Below are 17,128 nucleotides of genomic sequence, written 5' to 3'. Positions count from 1 at the left end.
ACCCCAATTAGAAGAAATAGTACTATCAACTCTCACTTTGTGAATCTAATTGTAAATGTCTAATTTCATATTTCTGGGTCCATTATTATAGAAAATGCAAAATGGGTTCCTAATTTTAAATTTTTAGGTTTATTATTATTATAAAATATTCAAAAAGTACCATTGCAATAAGGAAATAGTACCATTGATTATCTTTTTTTAAATTCGCATTCACTAAACCATAACCCGCCAAGTTTGAATTTTAGATTTGTATATCATTTCCTATATTATCAACTAATTTTGTTTCTATAATACTTAATAATTAATAAATTTATAAAAAAAAAGAAACCGACCGGTTTTTAATTTTTTAAAACCGAAACCGCGGTTTTGAAATTCTTCGATTTTTTGGAAACTCTAGGTCCATTATTATAGGAAATTCAAAAATGTACCCATGATAATAAAGAAAAAGTACCACGACGTATGCCCTTGAATTTTCACTCACTTGGCACCATATTCGCCTAATTTCATATTTCTATGTCCATTATTACAAAAAATTAAAAAAGTACCATTAGAATATATAAAAAGTACCAAAAATCCCCCAACTGTGGTTTCCCACTCACTCGGGTCCATATAAGCTTAATTTCATGGCTTTAGGTTCATTGGTGAAGAAATTACAAAAAGTACCATTAGAATAAAGAAAAAGTACCAAAAAGTATCCCCTAGAATTCTCACTGACTTATGACCTTGTATGCTTAATTTCATGTTTCTAAGTTCATTGTTATAGAAAATTCAAAAAGGTACTATTAGAATATAGCAAAAGTACCAAAAAACCCACACTTGTGGTTTCCCACTCACTCGGTTTATATATATAAGCTTTATTTCATGTTTCTAGGTTCATTGGTGAAGAAATTACAAAAAGTACCATTCCAATAAAGAAAAAGTACCAAAAAGTCTCCCCCTAGAATTCTCACTGACTTAGGACCTTGTATGCTTAATTTCATGTTTCTAAGTCCATTGTTATAGAAAATTAAAAAAAAGTACCATTATAATAAAGAAAAAGTACCATGAAGTATCCGCTTGAATTTTCACTCACATAGGACCATATACGCTTAATTTCATATTTATAGGTCCATTATTATAGAAAATTCAAAAAGTACCATTAGAATATAGAAAAAGTACCAAAAAGCAGCCACTTGTGGATTCCCACTCACTCGGGCCCATATAAGCATTACTTCATGTTTCTAGGTTCATTGGTGAAGAAATTTGAAAAAGTACCATTCGAATAAAGAAAAAGTACCAAAAAGTCTCCCCTTAGAATTCTCACTCACTTAGGACCATATATGCTTAATTTCATGTTTCTACGTCCATTGTCATATAAAATTGAAAAAGTACCATTAGATGAATAAAAAAGTACCTATAGTTCAGTTCTCACATTTTGGTACCTAAATATTATACCCTATTCCTAACACTAACTTCACTCAGATACATATCAGCTAACTTTAATGTCGATAACTGAAATAATTTAAAATGTTAAAAAAGTACCATTTGGAGAAAAGTACCAATTTCCCTTTTTTTCCTTGAACACCCCTCAAGTTTTTTCCATTTTTCCAAAATTGTTTATGCTATTAAAATCTGTGTTAATGTGCCCAAGAATAAATATGTTTTAAAAAAAGTACCAAACTGTTTACCCGGATTTGGCCCAATATACACCTTTGTACTCGAGTTCCAAATAACAACCTGTTAGTTAATTTTTATATGAATCAAGGAACCAACGTTAAAAAAAATTATCAAAATTGGCTTAATAATTTCAAATATAATGTTTTTACCCGACTTTATCCCCTTTTTGGTACCTTTTATATCCCCATTGAGGTGGTAAAATTTTATTCAAATAAATTTCTATAACGTGGTGGGAGCTCATAATAAAGTATTCGTATGTCTATGTCAAATTATAGAAAAACATATTTTATGAAAAAGTACCAAAAATAAACACAATTTTTATCCCTAAGGGTTCGAATTTCCAAAAAGTACCAAACTTATATTTTTTATTTTTTGATAAGTAAAGAATACGATTTAAAATTTGATTCTATGTTTATTGGTTTAAAAGATACATAGGGTTCCAAAAAAGTACCAAAATAAGTTTTTATCCGTTTTCTCCCCTAAAAGTTTCGAATAAGTACGACACACCTGTCAGCTTATTTTTTGAATGGAGTAACATGCAATTTTAAGTTTTTTTGTATCTATTAGTTTTTAAGATATAAGGTTACCGAATTTACCCTTTTTACCCCCTAAACGTTCGAATTTCCAAAAATCCCTTCTTATCGGATCGTTTTGGGGAGGGAGGAACCCACAGTTAAAATTTCATGATTCTAGCTTCAGTCGTTTGGGCTGTGCGATGATGAATCAGTCAGTCAGTAACGTTACTCTTTTATATATCTTATATATAAATAGGCCACACGTTTTTTTGTGGTACACTTTTAAGTATGTTATTATCCACCAATATTGATGAAACATATATGGTTTAAAAGGTTATTTTCTCTAGATTTGCAGAACATATTTTTAAAATTCTTTCCATAAAAGTGGTAAAAAGTGTTTAAAAGTGGTCGAATTTCGGCCACCGGGCGATCCTAGTATAGATAACACGTTTTTTGTGGTACACTTTTAAGTATGTTATTGTCCACCAATATTGATGAAACCTATATGGTTCAAAAGGTTATTTTCTCTAGATGTGCACAATATAACACTTTTTTTTTTAAAAAATTCTTTCCATAAAAGTGGTAAAAAGCGTTTTAAATTTGCTTGAACAATAACATGTTTATGCACATCTACATACACGTATATTTGTACACAAACGTGAAAAATATTTTTGCGTATACTCAATCACCAGACTGAATCACCAACATATATTTTCAGTTTATTTAGGTTATCTCATTCTACTCGGAATCCTTGTTTAATGCTGCCCAGGATATCTAATTCGACATTTGAGAGATCATTTTTTAATAAGGACGTGCAGATTATGGAACTCACTTCCAATTGAATTGAGAAATTTCAGTTTTACTATTTCAGTCATTAAACGAAAATTTTTGGATAATTTTAAGCAATGAGCTATTTTTTCTACAATAGATTTATTATATACATAGTTACAAAATAGTATTATATTTTTAATTTATTTGTATTTACATGAATATTGCAATTTATACTATATTAATCATATATGGCCCATTTGGGCTCGATTAAATAAAAATAAATGAAATGAAAAAATGAAAAGTAACTGTATAATTTCGCTATTAGTGGTCTAATTTTGACCACCAGGCGATCCTAGTATCTATAAAATCTTTATATTCAAAAGTTTGGAAAAACGTGTGTTAGATCCATACAGTTTACGTACGGTTTTTAAACCCTATACAATGACCGTTGAGTGTATTTCCACAATTTTTATTTGCGTCCCCATATAGAATATCCATATGACTTAAACACCGTGATTGAAAAATAACTGTTAACACCTATTACTGAATATAACAAGTAACAGGTACATTTAAGTCGTTCATTCATATTTTTCAACATACTGTTACTTTTTTTCTCACGGGCTTTCTTTAACTCTTCCTTTACCAATTGTACCTCCAAGTCCCTGTGGATGTTTTCATTTCTTATATACCATGGTGCTCCCGTCATGATCCTAAGAATATTAGATTGGGCCCTCTGTATAAGATTAATACTGGTGTTGCTAGCCATCCCCCATTGAATTCCATACGTCCAAATTGGTTTTAAAACGGCCTTAAACAGGATGTCTTTTATTCAAGGCTTAATTTTGATTTATCACTGATTACCCAATGAAAGCTAGAGGCTTTTAGCTTCATGTTAAGTCTTTTGGTTTCTTTGTGACGGCGCCAAGTAAGCCGTCTATCTAGATGAATACCAAGGTAGGTGACATAATCAGATTTAAGGATGGACCTTTTCGGAAATGCATCACTGCGCTGCATTTGTTTGCGATGCTGATGCAAATCAGCTGATACTGATCTAAAAATATTAAAAATTTGTATTTTAAAGTATAATTTGTTGAAGGGTATATAAGATTCGGCACAACCGAATATAGCTCTCTTACTTGTTTTTCCTATAATGTTAGATAAAATATTAATTATGTAATTTAAAAAATGTAGAGTTTTGAACTTAAGAACTAGCAGAAACAATTTTAGCGATTTGCAACTCACATGCGATTTGATAATTCGAATCCATGTGACGATTTCGTTTTTAAACGAATTCACATATTTTGGTGTTCTGTAAATGGAATCTACATGATTTACTCTTTTCACTTTCTAGTAAACATGGATATTTTCACTGTACAAAAACCTTTAATAAAATATGTACATTAGGAATATAACTAATTTTGGCGAAATGTTTGGCATACCACCACGTGATGGCCAATGTTGTATAAGTAATGAAAATAATTTTTGTAGGTCATTTGGAATCAAAATCATCACGCACCACCACCGATTTCTAAAATAAACCAATTTTTTTTCTCTCTGAAAAATTATATAAATAATTTAATTTTTTTTTTGCAAGTGTGAGAGATATCTTCACTTATTTAAAAATTATCCTTTGAAGTATGTCCGCAGTTATTATTAAAATAAAAAATAATGTATTTCGAAATAATTGAAAATATTTTATTAAAAACTTTATTGCGTTTGGTGCGTGAACTTTTTTAACAACCGCGAAAAAATTCGACTATACTATGCCAATTTGCATATTTGCAAAAATTGTCAATAGTTATATCCCTAATGTACATATGTATATTAGGCTGGGTCGAATTGTACGGAAAATTCTAAGAAAGATTCCTCAAGAAACCATAGGTCTAAAATGAAATCCTATCTCGCGCATTTCGTCTTTTATTCAATAAAAAAAACTATTAAAAAAAATACTGAAATATTATTGGATAAAAGACAAAATGCGCAAGGTAGGATTTGATTTTAGACCTATGGTTTCTTGGGGGAAATTTCTTACAATTTTCCGTAGAATGAGTTACTGCTATACGATTTTTCGTGAAAAAAATCGACCCACCCTAATGTATATATATAAAATAATTTATCTAAATTTCTACATCATGTAAATATGCAGAGCTAACGACCGATACAGCTAGTGCTCTATAATTTTCTTAGCCTTAGAATTAATTCTTAAGATTAAGTCCCATTTCCACAATGTCAGGTGATTTTTTAACAATGTTATACTATCCTGTAAAACATTTTTTGTATGAAAGCAGTCAGTATAACTTTAGTTTAAATAGTAACTAAACTTTGTGAAAATGGAGGTAAGAGTAATAAAATAATAAATAAACTCTTTCATCACATTATACTACTTACAACTTGTTTATGACTTAGATGTAAATGCAATATATAAGAACAGGACTAGTGATATTTTCATACATTCTTGAAATGTGTATTTCTTTCAATGTAAATATATACTTTTTCTTTAACTTAACTCAATATAACTAAGTCTCAACTTAAAATAATTCAACTTCTGCATTTGATTTCTTGTGTATTCTCAAAAAAAATGCTAACAATAAAATTTTAACTACAAAATACAGATTTTTACTTTAAATTATTCATTTACTTTAAATTTATTTTTTTTTAATATTTGTTCGTTCAATTTTTATCTTCAATTTCAATTCTGGTGCCATGCGTTCGCATATGTTGTAGTACACCAATTTTAAGCTTAAATGTTTTACCACACAACTTGCATGCATGATTTCTAGCATCTTCATGAGTGACGGAATGTGTCTTTAATGCTTTGCTGGTAATAAATCCTTTGCCACACAGTTGGCAAATATGTTGTCTTATGTTCATGTGCGAATTCATATGATCCTCATAGGTCTTTTTAGAATAATACCCTTTAGAACAAATAGAACATGTATGTGAATATCGCTTTAAATGACGTCTCCTATGCCTATTTAAGCATTGAACTTGACGATATGAAGCACCACATATTTCGCAACAATATGGCCTATCGCCAGTGTGTGTTAACATGTGCAATCTAAGAACTCCATAAGCTACGAATTTCTTATCGCATATACTGCACGCAAATTCGAGATCCTCAAAGTGACGTTTAGCATGAACGGTATATGATTGAATTGTTTTGAACTCCTTGTTGCATTGAGAACATATAAATGGTACAGAATCGTCATGGGTGGATTTATGAAATTTAAATAGTAAAGGCTTTGTCAAAACTCGTTTACATTGGGTGCAGTTGAATGGTCCCACATGATCAAATAAATACAAGAGTTGGTCATAGTATTCGTCTACATGTTTTTTTGCTTTTGTATTTTTCTTCCTAAGGCGTTTTTCTCTTGAAAAATAATTATGTATGCTACGTAAGTATTCTTCCAATACTGTGATACTTATTTTAATGTTCATTTTTGTCTCCAAACTCTTCAACATTTCAATGTAAGCAGCATGCCGTTTATTTGAACATATAAATTCAATTAGATTTGAGTTCCATAGATGTGGAAATTCTCTATATATTTGTATTATTTGAATCACTTCTTCACTTGTTAAATCGGGTAAATTTGAATCCAATTTCTGTAGTTGTATAACTTGTTGAGGCCTTAGGAAATATAAATCATCAAAAAACCATGATCGCTTATAATTCTTGTCCTTTGAATACCTTTCGTCTTCTTCGTAGCGTCGAAGCCGTTTGAAATCCGTTCGGTGTCTAAGATATATGTAAGAAATAATATCTGTTACTTCTTTACAGGTTAATGTTGAATTTAGTTTATTATTTAAATCTTTAGTAATTTCTTCAAAAGTTGTCTGCCTTTTATCTTTAAGACGATAAAAATGTAAATCTTTATTCCACAAGTTTGGTTTATTTTTATACAGTTCAATTAAAATTTTTATATTTGGTTTGGATTTCATAAATGACTCAACGGTAGGAGGAATTAAACTTTTCCTTTTCTTATTAGTAGATTTAGTTGATTTAGTTGTTATCTGTAATAATAATAATAATGAAAAAATTGTCTTATTTAATTATTAAATCTTTGCAAAATGCACTATTTACAATTATTAATATACCTATCAGAAATTTCTAATTTTATTTCAGAAATTCCTTATTTATTTTTGGAAATTTTAATTTCAGGCAATTCTAATTACATTTCATAAATTTACAAAATAGGTTTCCAAATTCGCCGAACTTTTTCCATTCTATATTAATCAGATTTTGCTATTTTCAATACAAAATTTTGTATAGATACCTATTCTACAGAATTGTTTGAATAACATACACATCTGCTCAAAATAATAGATACACCTAATTGGAAAAAATTTAAATGGCGGTAACATTGAAAATTTCCTCGCAAGCGTTAAGAATACATCATATTATTAAAATTTCTATCTGGCAATGTCATGCCAGTCAAAAATCTGGCAACTATTTGCTTTCATGTTGATTTTTAAAAACGAATTTATTTGAATTACAAAAAATTATTTGCTCATAAAAATAGATACACATCAGTAATTTGTAATTTGTTTATATACAATTTTTTTTTTGTGCAATTTTTTGTTCCTATTTACGTGAAACAGTAAGTATAATTTAAATTTTAGCAACAATTTTATAAAAAATAGGACTCTTTTGAAGAAAATGGGACGAAATCATCATTGTACCGAAGATGAGAAAGAAATTGTTCAAACGATGAGAAATCAAGGAAAATCATTACGGGAAATAGCAAAGAGCATAGGAAGATCTTTACATTTTGTCCAAAATGCTTTATCTAAAAAACAAAAAAGAGAAACTCGCGGTAGACCAAAGAAAACCAGTCCAGAAACAGATAGGCGGATCGTCCTTATGGTTAAAAAAGACCCTTTCATATCATCGAAAGCTGTTTCTGCGGAGCTATGTAACGAAATCAGTCCACAAACAGTTCGTCGTGCCACTAATGCGCCAAAAAAATATCAAGACAAGATTAGAATTTGCTAAAGAGCACTTACAATGGTCCGGGTGTGAAGGCGAAAAAAAATGGAGAAATATTTTATGGATCGACGAAACAAAAATAAATTTGTTTGGAAACGACTGCCAAAGAAATGTACGCCGACCAAAAGGAAAAGAATTAGACGTTAAATTTACAAAAAAGACGGTAAAACATGGCGGGGGAAACATAATGGTTTGGGGTTGCTTTTCATGGAATGGTGTTGGTCCGATATTCCGAATAGAAGATACCATGAATGCTAGTGGGTATAGAGACATATTGGAAAACGTAATGCTTCCATATGCATCGGAAAATATGTCATTAATATGGACATTCCAGCAGGACAACGACCCAAAACATAGTTCAAGATTAGTTAAAAACTGGTTCTTGGAGAATAACGTACCTGTTTTAAGCTGGCCCAGCCAATCCCCTGATTTAAACCCAATAGAAAACTTGTGGAGTGAATTAAAGATAAGGCTTTCGAAGGAAGTTTTCAAAAATAAAGACGATTTATGGGAGAAAACGCAAAAAATATGGTACGAGATTCCATTGGAGAAGTGTCAGAACTTGATATCCAGTATGCCCAGAAGAGTGGAGAAAGTTTTACAAAACAAAGGTGGATATACTGGATACTAGCTTTACTTTAATAATAAACTAATTTTTTAAGATAAAATTTATTAGCTTTTGTTTAATAAAAATTTTTAAAAATGTATCTATTATTATGAGCACCAAATTTTTCGAAATTTAAGAAATTTAATTTACTTTATAATATTTATTATTAATTATGAAATATTTTGTTTTTGTTTTTTACTCTCCTTTTAACTATAAATAAAAATCGACTGAATTTTCTTTATAATTTTACAATATACCATTATTTTTTTTCGTTTTTAAAAAATAAATTTTGGTGTATCTATTATTTTGAGCAGATGTGTACATTAGAGTGCTCCAAAAAAATAAAATTGCGAATTTTGACCGTCCCCCCCTCTAGAATTGTTCTATGTATTGTAGAAACACATTGTGTAAAATATTAGTATGATAGGATAACGTTAACTGGTGGCGCAACGACGCTGAAGTTTTGAGGTGCATTTATAAGGGGAAAATATGCAATTTTTTCAGTTTTTGTAAAAATTTTGCCATTAAGTAATGACTTTTACAATTTAATTTAAAAGAATCGAAATGTGTACGTAATTGTCGTTATAATAAGATATAAAAGACAAAAATTGGTGAAAAAATGTTAAAGTTATTAAAAAATCGCCAGGCCATTAACGTGTCTCAGGCCACTAGAACAAGAAATTTATGAACAAAATTAACATATTTTGAGAAATATTAAAATAAAAGCTTATTTTTACTTAAAATATATCCATATTTACTTGTATATGAGTTTTTGTCCTCGTAGGATACCGTTAACCTATTCGCAGGTATGACCAAAAAAATTAAATTTTTTTAACGGCAGTTTCAAAACTCCAATTTCAAATTTTTAAAAATTTTGTTAAACAAATTTCAGAATTTTTTGATCATCGCATGGGGATTTATTAACAACATAATAGGGAATAAAAATGTGAAAAAAGTATGTCAATACCTCCTATAGTTTTTCCGTACCTGCGATATAAATTTTGCGATTTTCGAGAAAAACTAATTTTTTGGCCAAATTTTGGGGAATGACCAGAATTTCCTTACTGTAATGATTTTTAAGTAAAAGCTATTCAGAATAATATAGTCCAGGTAATTTTAAATATAGTATGAAAGTTTTACTAAAATCGGAAAACCTTAACGCTTAAATCGTGAAGGTCAAAGGTCAATTTTTTCAATATTTGGAATTTCTCATGGAAAGATAGCGAAATATTATATATGTATTTTTGGACCGATTTTGATGAAACTTAAGAAAAATATAAAATGAAGTCTAGTATTCACAATAACAGTACAAAAATGGAAATTAACCCTTAAGAGTACTTGGGGTCAAAATGAATGTGTTTTTCGTGATTTTAAAAGTTGAGGGTCATTTGGACCCCAAGTGCTATTAAGGGTTAATTTCCATTTTTGTACTGTTTTGTACTAAATATATAATATTTCGCTATCTTTCCATGAGAAATTCCAAATATTGAAAAAATTGACCTTTGACCTTCACGATTTAAGCGTTAAGGTTTTCCGATTTTAGTAAAACTTTCATACTATATTTAAAATTACCTGGACTATATTATTCTGAATAGCTTTTACTTAAAAATCATTACAGTAAGGAAATTCTGGTCATTCCCCAAAATTTGGCCAAAAAATTAGTTTTTCTCGAAAATCGCAAAATTTATATCGCAGGTACGGAAAAACTATAGGAGGTATTGACATACTTTTTTCACATTTTTATTCCCTATTATGTTGTTAATAAATCCCCATGCGATGATCAAAAAATTCTGAAATTTGTTTAACAAAATTTTTAAAAATTTGAAATTGGAGTTTTGAAACTGCCGTTAAAAAAATTTAATTTTTTTGGTCATACCTGCGAATAGGTTAACGGTATCCTACGAGGACAAAAACTCATATACAAGTAAATATGGATATATTTTAAGTAAAAATGTACCTACTTTTATTATAATATTTAGCAAAATATGTTAATTTTGTTTCTACATTTCTTGTTCTAGTGGCCTGAAACACGTTAATGGCCTGGCGATTTTTTAATAACTTTAACATTTTTTAACCAATTTTTGTCTTTTATATCTTATTATAACGACAATTACGTACACATTTCGATTCTTTTAAATTAAATTATAAAAGTCATTATTTAATGGCAAAATTTTTACAAAAACTGAAAAAATTACGTATTTTCCCCTTGTAAATGCACCTCAAAACTTCAGCGTCGTTGCGCCACCAGTTAACGTTATCCTATCATCATAATATTTTACACAACGTGTTTTTACAATACATAGAACAATTCTAGAGGGGGGACGGCCTGTACCTAGAAAGTTTTTTTCGTCCATACAATCTTGGAGCACTCTAGTGTACATTCATATGTATGAACATTTTTATGAGCAGAAAAATATTTTTTGAGGTTTTCCCACATTTTGGTACATAACTCTGGTTCTACTTGACTCATTTTCAATACCAGACATTTCCGGTTGAACAATTTTATGAGTAGAAAAATATTTTTTGGAGTTTTTCGCACATTTTGGTACATAACTCTGGTTCTACTTGACTCATTTTCAGTACCAGACATTTCTGAGCAACGAAGAATATTTGAGGAACATTTCATCCCTCTAAATTCTACCTGTAAACCCTAATGTGCCTTCAACAAATAGACAGACGGCGGACATAGCTGATCGTCTTAGAATTTTATAAGGACCAGAGTACGGAAATAAAAAAATCGAAACGTTTGCTATCGTTTTGTTTTGTTCTTTGCAGTGAATAAAACAAAAACCAAACAAAAACAATGAGAATGATTGTCCCATTTTGTTTTGTATTGTTTTTGCTCATGAGCGCAAACTGTACATAAATATAAACGTACGCAGCTATAAAAGAAAAGAGTATGAACATTATTGAAACATTCTGATAAAAAACGTTTGGTAATTGATTTACTCATTATAATAGAGAACACCGTACAATAAAAAACAAAACGAATAAAAAATACGTTTCTCTATCTGTATTGTACTCAAATGTACGATTGTAACGGTAAATTAAATAATGAAGATGAGTGAAAAGCTAATCGTTTCGTTTTCTCTCTTTGTCACTTGAAAAGTTTTTGTTTTGTTTTTGCTCATGTACAATACAATATAAAAATTTTGATTTGTTTTGTACATTTTGCAAACGTTTGCGGAATGTTTTGTTTGTTTTCATACTCTGATAAGGACCCAGAATGCATTTACATTTGTAGGTTTACGATGAATATTTCGATGTGTTACAATCGAAATGACAAAATCAATATACTCATTTCTTTATGGTGATTATAAAAACCATATATAATACAGATAGATCGGAAACTAGGAAAAAAACTCAACGAAAAAATTTATCAAAATAATTACACATACGACAACTGAGTTGGGCCTTTGACATGAGAGTTTACGATCCATGTGTATTTATTTATGATAAAAACCATTCGAATTATTTTTTTAATTTAGTTCTCGAGTAGCTTCGTATAGAAAGGCCTAAAAATTGCATTAAAAACTTATTTGATATTCGTACAGGCATTTCTGAAGTTAAAAAAATGTAATATGTCCGAAACTTACTTCATCCTCATCCGTATCGGTATCATCTGTTTGAAAATCTTCATCTGAATCGCACGAATTATCTTCAAAGTCTTCGTCATCTTCAATGTTATTAATATTAGTTTTACCATTCGAATTTTCTTCAGTAACTTCATCTTTAATTCCAACTAGAGGGTCATCCTGAAAAATAAAGAATATAAATGAAAATTTGTTTTCCATTTTTTTTTATTTATTTAATTATTATTTTCAACAACCTAGCTTATTGGCCATAATCGGTTATAAATTTCTACTTAATAGAAATTTAGTTTTTAAAAAGTTAAATATTGTAAAAGTTTTACTTTGAAAACATTATTAGAGTGCGTGAAAACACGCAACTCTAATCGCAGACTATTCCAATAACCTGTGATCCTGACAACGAAAGACCTACTGAAAAAAGATCTAAATATCCTAGGCGGAGCAAAGTGAGGATTCCTGTTGCGAGGAGAAAAAATAAATGCATCTCGTATAACAGAAGGTCTACCAGCTTTCATAATTTTATAAAACTTTAGCAAATTACGAAACTTTACAAATTCACAACCAAGAAAGCATTTAACAGACTCAGAAACATGTTCGCTACGTCGAATGTTAAAAGCAAATCTAACTATCGAATTCACCAAGCGCTTCAATCTAGTAATCTATTAGAATCAGTAAGACTAAGTAGAAGAAGTAGTATTGAGACCATATCGATAGGCATATTTCTAATCACTTATTTTTGTGGAAACCAAGTAATTTATCTGGGCTTTAATAACATTTTCAACAACCATAGATAAAGCAGGAAGTATAGAAATGGGTCTGAGATCATCCGGGCTATGTACTTTCTTCCTCACTTGGAATTTCTCACCTCCAGAATTTCTGTATCACTGTGTAATTAGCCTTCTTCCGATATTGTTTCTGAAAATCTGAGCCTCTTAGCGAAATGTGGATTTCAAAGACCTACAACCTCTAAATGAATGTTAGAAAACTCAAAAAAAATTTTATAAATGGTGAACAAATAAATTGATCTCCTAATAGACAAGTATCCAATCGAGTTTATATACATTCTGTGGCTGTGGCCTTCAAAAGAATAAAATTTGTTGACAAGAAATTGCAATAAATTCTAAATATTGACTAGCTGCCGGAATTATTTAAGATAGATTTATTACATTTGTTCATTAGGTATAAGATCAATAATCACTTGAGCGGTTTTCTGCACAAAATATTTAACGGGGCAAAATCGTACTCTCAGGACATACTTTATGAATGAAACTAATGAATTGGTACAGAATAGGTACTTTCATGAATGTAATATTTTAACTCACCACTTCCATAATAATGGTCTCCACTTTTATTAAAGGGTTTTCAAAATTTTCACAGTCGGCTTCATCTTCGTTTAAAATTTTTATATCAATATTTTCAGTTGCAACTGGGAGCCCTTTGCAATGTTCCTGGACATGTATAATAAATGATTCCAAAATGAAATTGATTTTATCACATTGATAACATTTCAGAACAAATGGATACTGATAATTCGGTAAAGGTGATTTAAGGATTTCTCCACATTTAATATAGCCAGCAAAATCCTGAATATTTAGAACTTTTGTTGCCATTTTTTTAGGATTATTTTTATTTCTTTTCTGTTAATAACATTTAGATAATATGAAAACAACTGAAAAACTAGATACATAAATATAAGAGAAAAGTCAAAGAAAAAATATATGGCGGCGTCAAAACAAAACGTTCGTCGTCGGCTTGAAGTATGATGTCAAGGCGAATTTATTATAAGGTGGTCTAAAAGGCGAATTTATATACCTGGTGGTGTCGATTCTACAACAAGTACAACATTTACAAGAACCACTTGTAATTTGTTTTTGTTTATGTGGTTTAAGCTGTCAAAGTTTCCATGTTGTTTTTGTTATTTTTACGTTTGTTGTAGAATTTGCCACAACAAAAACAAGACAATTTGACAGCTCAAACATCTAAACAAGTAAAGTAAACAATAATCAGCTGTTCTATCGACACCACCAAGGTGCATTTATTAAGGTGCCATCGGCAGCACAGCTGATTATAGAAATAGCACGCACAAATGTCAAACTACATATATAAAAAATATTCGCCCGTACGTCCGTATGTCAAACTCTATATATAAAAAATAATTGAATTCGCCTGTATTTATTTCAATTCGCCACTGCTGTCACCTTGTTAAATACGCCTTGACCTGGTATATAAATTCGCCTTGGTGGTGTAGATTCTACTAGAGTTCTATAAGTCGATTGTTCGAACAATCGACTATTTCCTGAAAAAAGTCTAAAAGTCGAAATCGACTTTTTGGTCGGAAAAAAGTCGAACAATCGATTTTGTTATCTCAAAAGTCGAATAGTCGAAAATAGTCGCTAAAAGTCGAAAATAGTCGATAAAAGTCGACTTTTTAGATTGTTAAAAAAAATATTGCACTTGCATTTTTTGTAGGTATGCTAAATAATAAATAAATGTTTATAAAATAAAGCTTTTCTACACAAAATTCTTACAACATTATTCTAACTATTATCGCCTTGATAAATTTCATTTTTATTGCTAAACATTACAAAAGGCGCATCAATAAATGTAGAAACCATGTATTTTTTACAAGAAATGGTAAAAAAAGTGAAAAAAATCGAAAATAGTCGAAAAAGTCGATTAACTAAAAAGACGAGAGTTAGAAAAGTCAACTTTTCATAAACTACCAAAAGTCGAAAAGTCGACTTTTTAAAAAACGGAAAAGGTCGGAAGGTCGAAAAGTCAACTTTTTGTTTCAGCTATAGAACCCTAGATTTTACATGTACAACACAAGGCGAAATCATATAAGGTGTACCAGGGATGGCAAATGGAAAAAAAAATTGTACCAACCAGCATCGGAAATTGTACTTTTTTGACTGTAATTATACCAAAACTAGAGTTCCTCCACGGAAAAATTTTTCCCGAGAATATTTTTTTTTAAATTCCTCTGAAATTTCGGGATTTTTTTAAATTACAATGAACAAATGAACAATTGTAATGAATAAATTTGGATCGATTCCATTGCATCCATTCATTCTTTTGGTTCTAGCAACAGATATTCAGTTGATAATGAAGCATCGTACATTTTTTAGTCACATCAGAAAAATTCTGTCATTAAGAATTAGAAATTCTATGGATATTCATATTCAATAATAATGGCTTAAATTTCTTTATATACTTCTTGGTTTGAAAAACACTTAAAATTACGAGTGTGACAAGACTAGTCAAATGCCGTTATTTCTTCTTTATTTCAAAAACTCATAAGTATAATTTTAGAAAGTTTATTGTTAATATTTTTGTATAATTGATAGAGAACATAAATTCGTAAATTGTTTTTTATATATTAACTGTGAAATAAATTTTCAAATTGTACCAAATGAGTCATTGGTGTAGCAATGTACTTTTTAAGATCAAATTGTACCAAAAAAAGTACAATTGTACCAATTTTGCCATCCTTGAGGTGTACTCGTTAGCCCAGCTGATCATCAGCTGTTTTACCCAAACAGTCAAAATGTGTGTATGTGTTGGTGCGCGCCATATATATGTGTGTGTTAAGTTAGGGTCACACACAAGGTGCATTTAATAAGGTGCCATCGGCAGCACAGCTGATTATAGAAATAGTACGCACAAATGTCAAACTACATATATAAAAAATATTCGCCCGTATGTCAAACTCTATATATAAAAAATAAGTGAATTCGCCTGTATTTATTTCAATTCGCCACTGCTGTCACCTTGATAAATACGCCTTGCACTGGTTTGTTCAAGGCGAATCTATAGAAGGTGACTTCAGAAGAACAGCTGATTATTTTTTTATTCAGTTGCTTAGACAATTGAATTGTCCAAGGCGTATTTAACAAGGTGACAGCAGTGGCGAATTGAAATAAATACAGGCGAATTCACTTATTTTTTATATATAGAGTTTGACATACAGGCGAAACAAACCCAAAAGCAAAAACAACACAGTCAACTATGACTTTTTGGTCGGAAAAAAGTCGAATAATCGATAAAAGTCGAAAAAAATCGAATAGTCGATAAAATACGAAAATAGTCGACTTGTTAAAAAAATATTTAAAAAATTTGTTCAGTATGTCTAAATTTCATTTAAATCGAAACAAAATTATTAAGCTAACAAAACCGTAAAGGGTTAAAGCGAAGGTAAAAAATAATTAATTTTGTGGCACCATGTATTTCAGTTTCAGCGTTCAGGAAAAAATTACACAACATTGCCGTTCAAATTTTACGGCGGCGTCTAACAGTATAAACTCAGACCTTGTCTCCACGTAACATAACTCCGCGTCTTGACAAACCTAACACTATGAGACAAAGTCAAAGAAGAAGAACACTATGAGACAAAAAAAAACTAAAGTAGAAATACCTGTTTTTCTGATAGGCTTTATCGAGTACAATAAGAATATGTTTTTGAAATTTTCAAAACACCTCCAAAATGTTAAGTTAGGGTAAAACACCGGTTTTTCATACCTTTAAGCCTTATAAGCCATTAACTAAGCTGATTATCAACCGATTTTAATTTTTTAAAAGAATTTAAAAAGAAGAAACTGTGACCTTTCCAATGGTGCATATATTATTTAAAAATTTTGACAAAATTTGTGTGCATTTCTTCAGTAAACATATTTTTGTTTTTATTTTTTTCAGCATTTTCCAACTTTGAAGAAGATTTTACATAGTATTTTATAAAGGAACCGTACTATTTATATATTGATTTAAAAAATAAGTTTATTTATGCGTAAAACCCAATATTGATTTTAAAAATCCATTGGAAGAAAAAAGGTAAGAAAAACCGTTTTTTTAAGCGCACCATACACTATCAAAATACTCATCAAGCCTATGCACATAGGTCTGGCGAACCACTTTTTTGGCCAAAACTAAAATATTCACTTATATACATGAATTCAAACAAAAGATACAATTAATAACAAAAAAACATAAATTTTATTAAATTTTT

General features: G+C 29.9%; 1 protein-coding gene across 1 annotated transcript; it reads right to left on the bottom strand.

Moving 5' to 3' along the window:
• Positions 1 to 5,379: 5,379 nt before the first annotated feature.
• LOC135958073 (myoneurin-like) lies at positions 5,380 to 13,818 on the bottom strand. Its single transcript, XM_065508937.1, has 3 exons — positions 13,449 to 13,818; positions 12,133 to 12,291; positions 5,380 to 6,953 (listed from the first exon to the last, which is right to left on the bottom strand). Exons 1-3 carry the CDS (start codon positions 13,734 to 13,736, stop codon positions 5,613 to 5,615), a joined length of 1,788 nt encoding a protein of 595 aa, XP_065365009.1. The 5' UTR covers positions 13,737 to 13,818; the 3' UTR covers positions 5,380 to 5,612.
• Between the last annotated feature and the right edge of the window lie 3,310 nt (positions 13,819 to 17,128).

This window comes from Calliphora vicina, chromosome 4 (genome assembly GCF_958450345.1).
Source record: "Calliphora vicina chromosome 4, idCalVici1.1, whole genome shotgun sequence".
NCBI classification, from domain to species: Eukaryota; Metazoa; Arthropoda; class Insecta; order Diptera; family Calliphoridae; genus Calliphora; species Calliphora vicina.
This window is presented reverse-complemented; position numbering and strand designations above follow the sequence as displayed.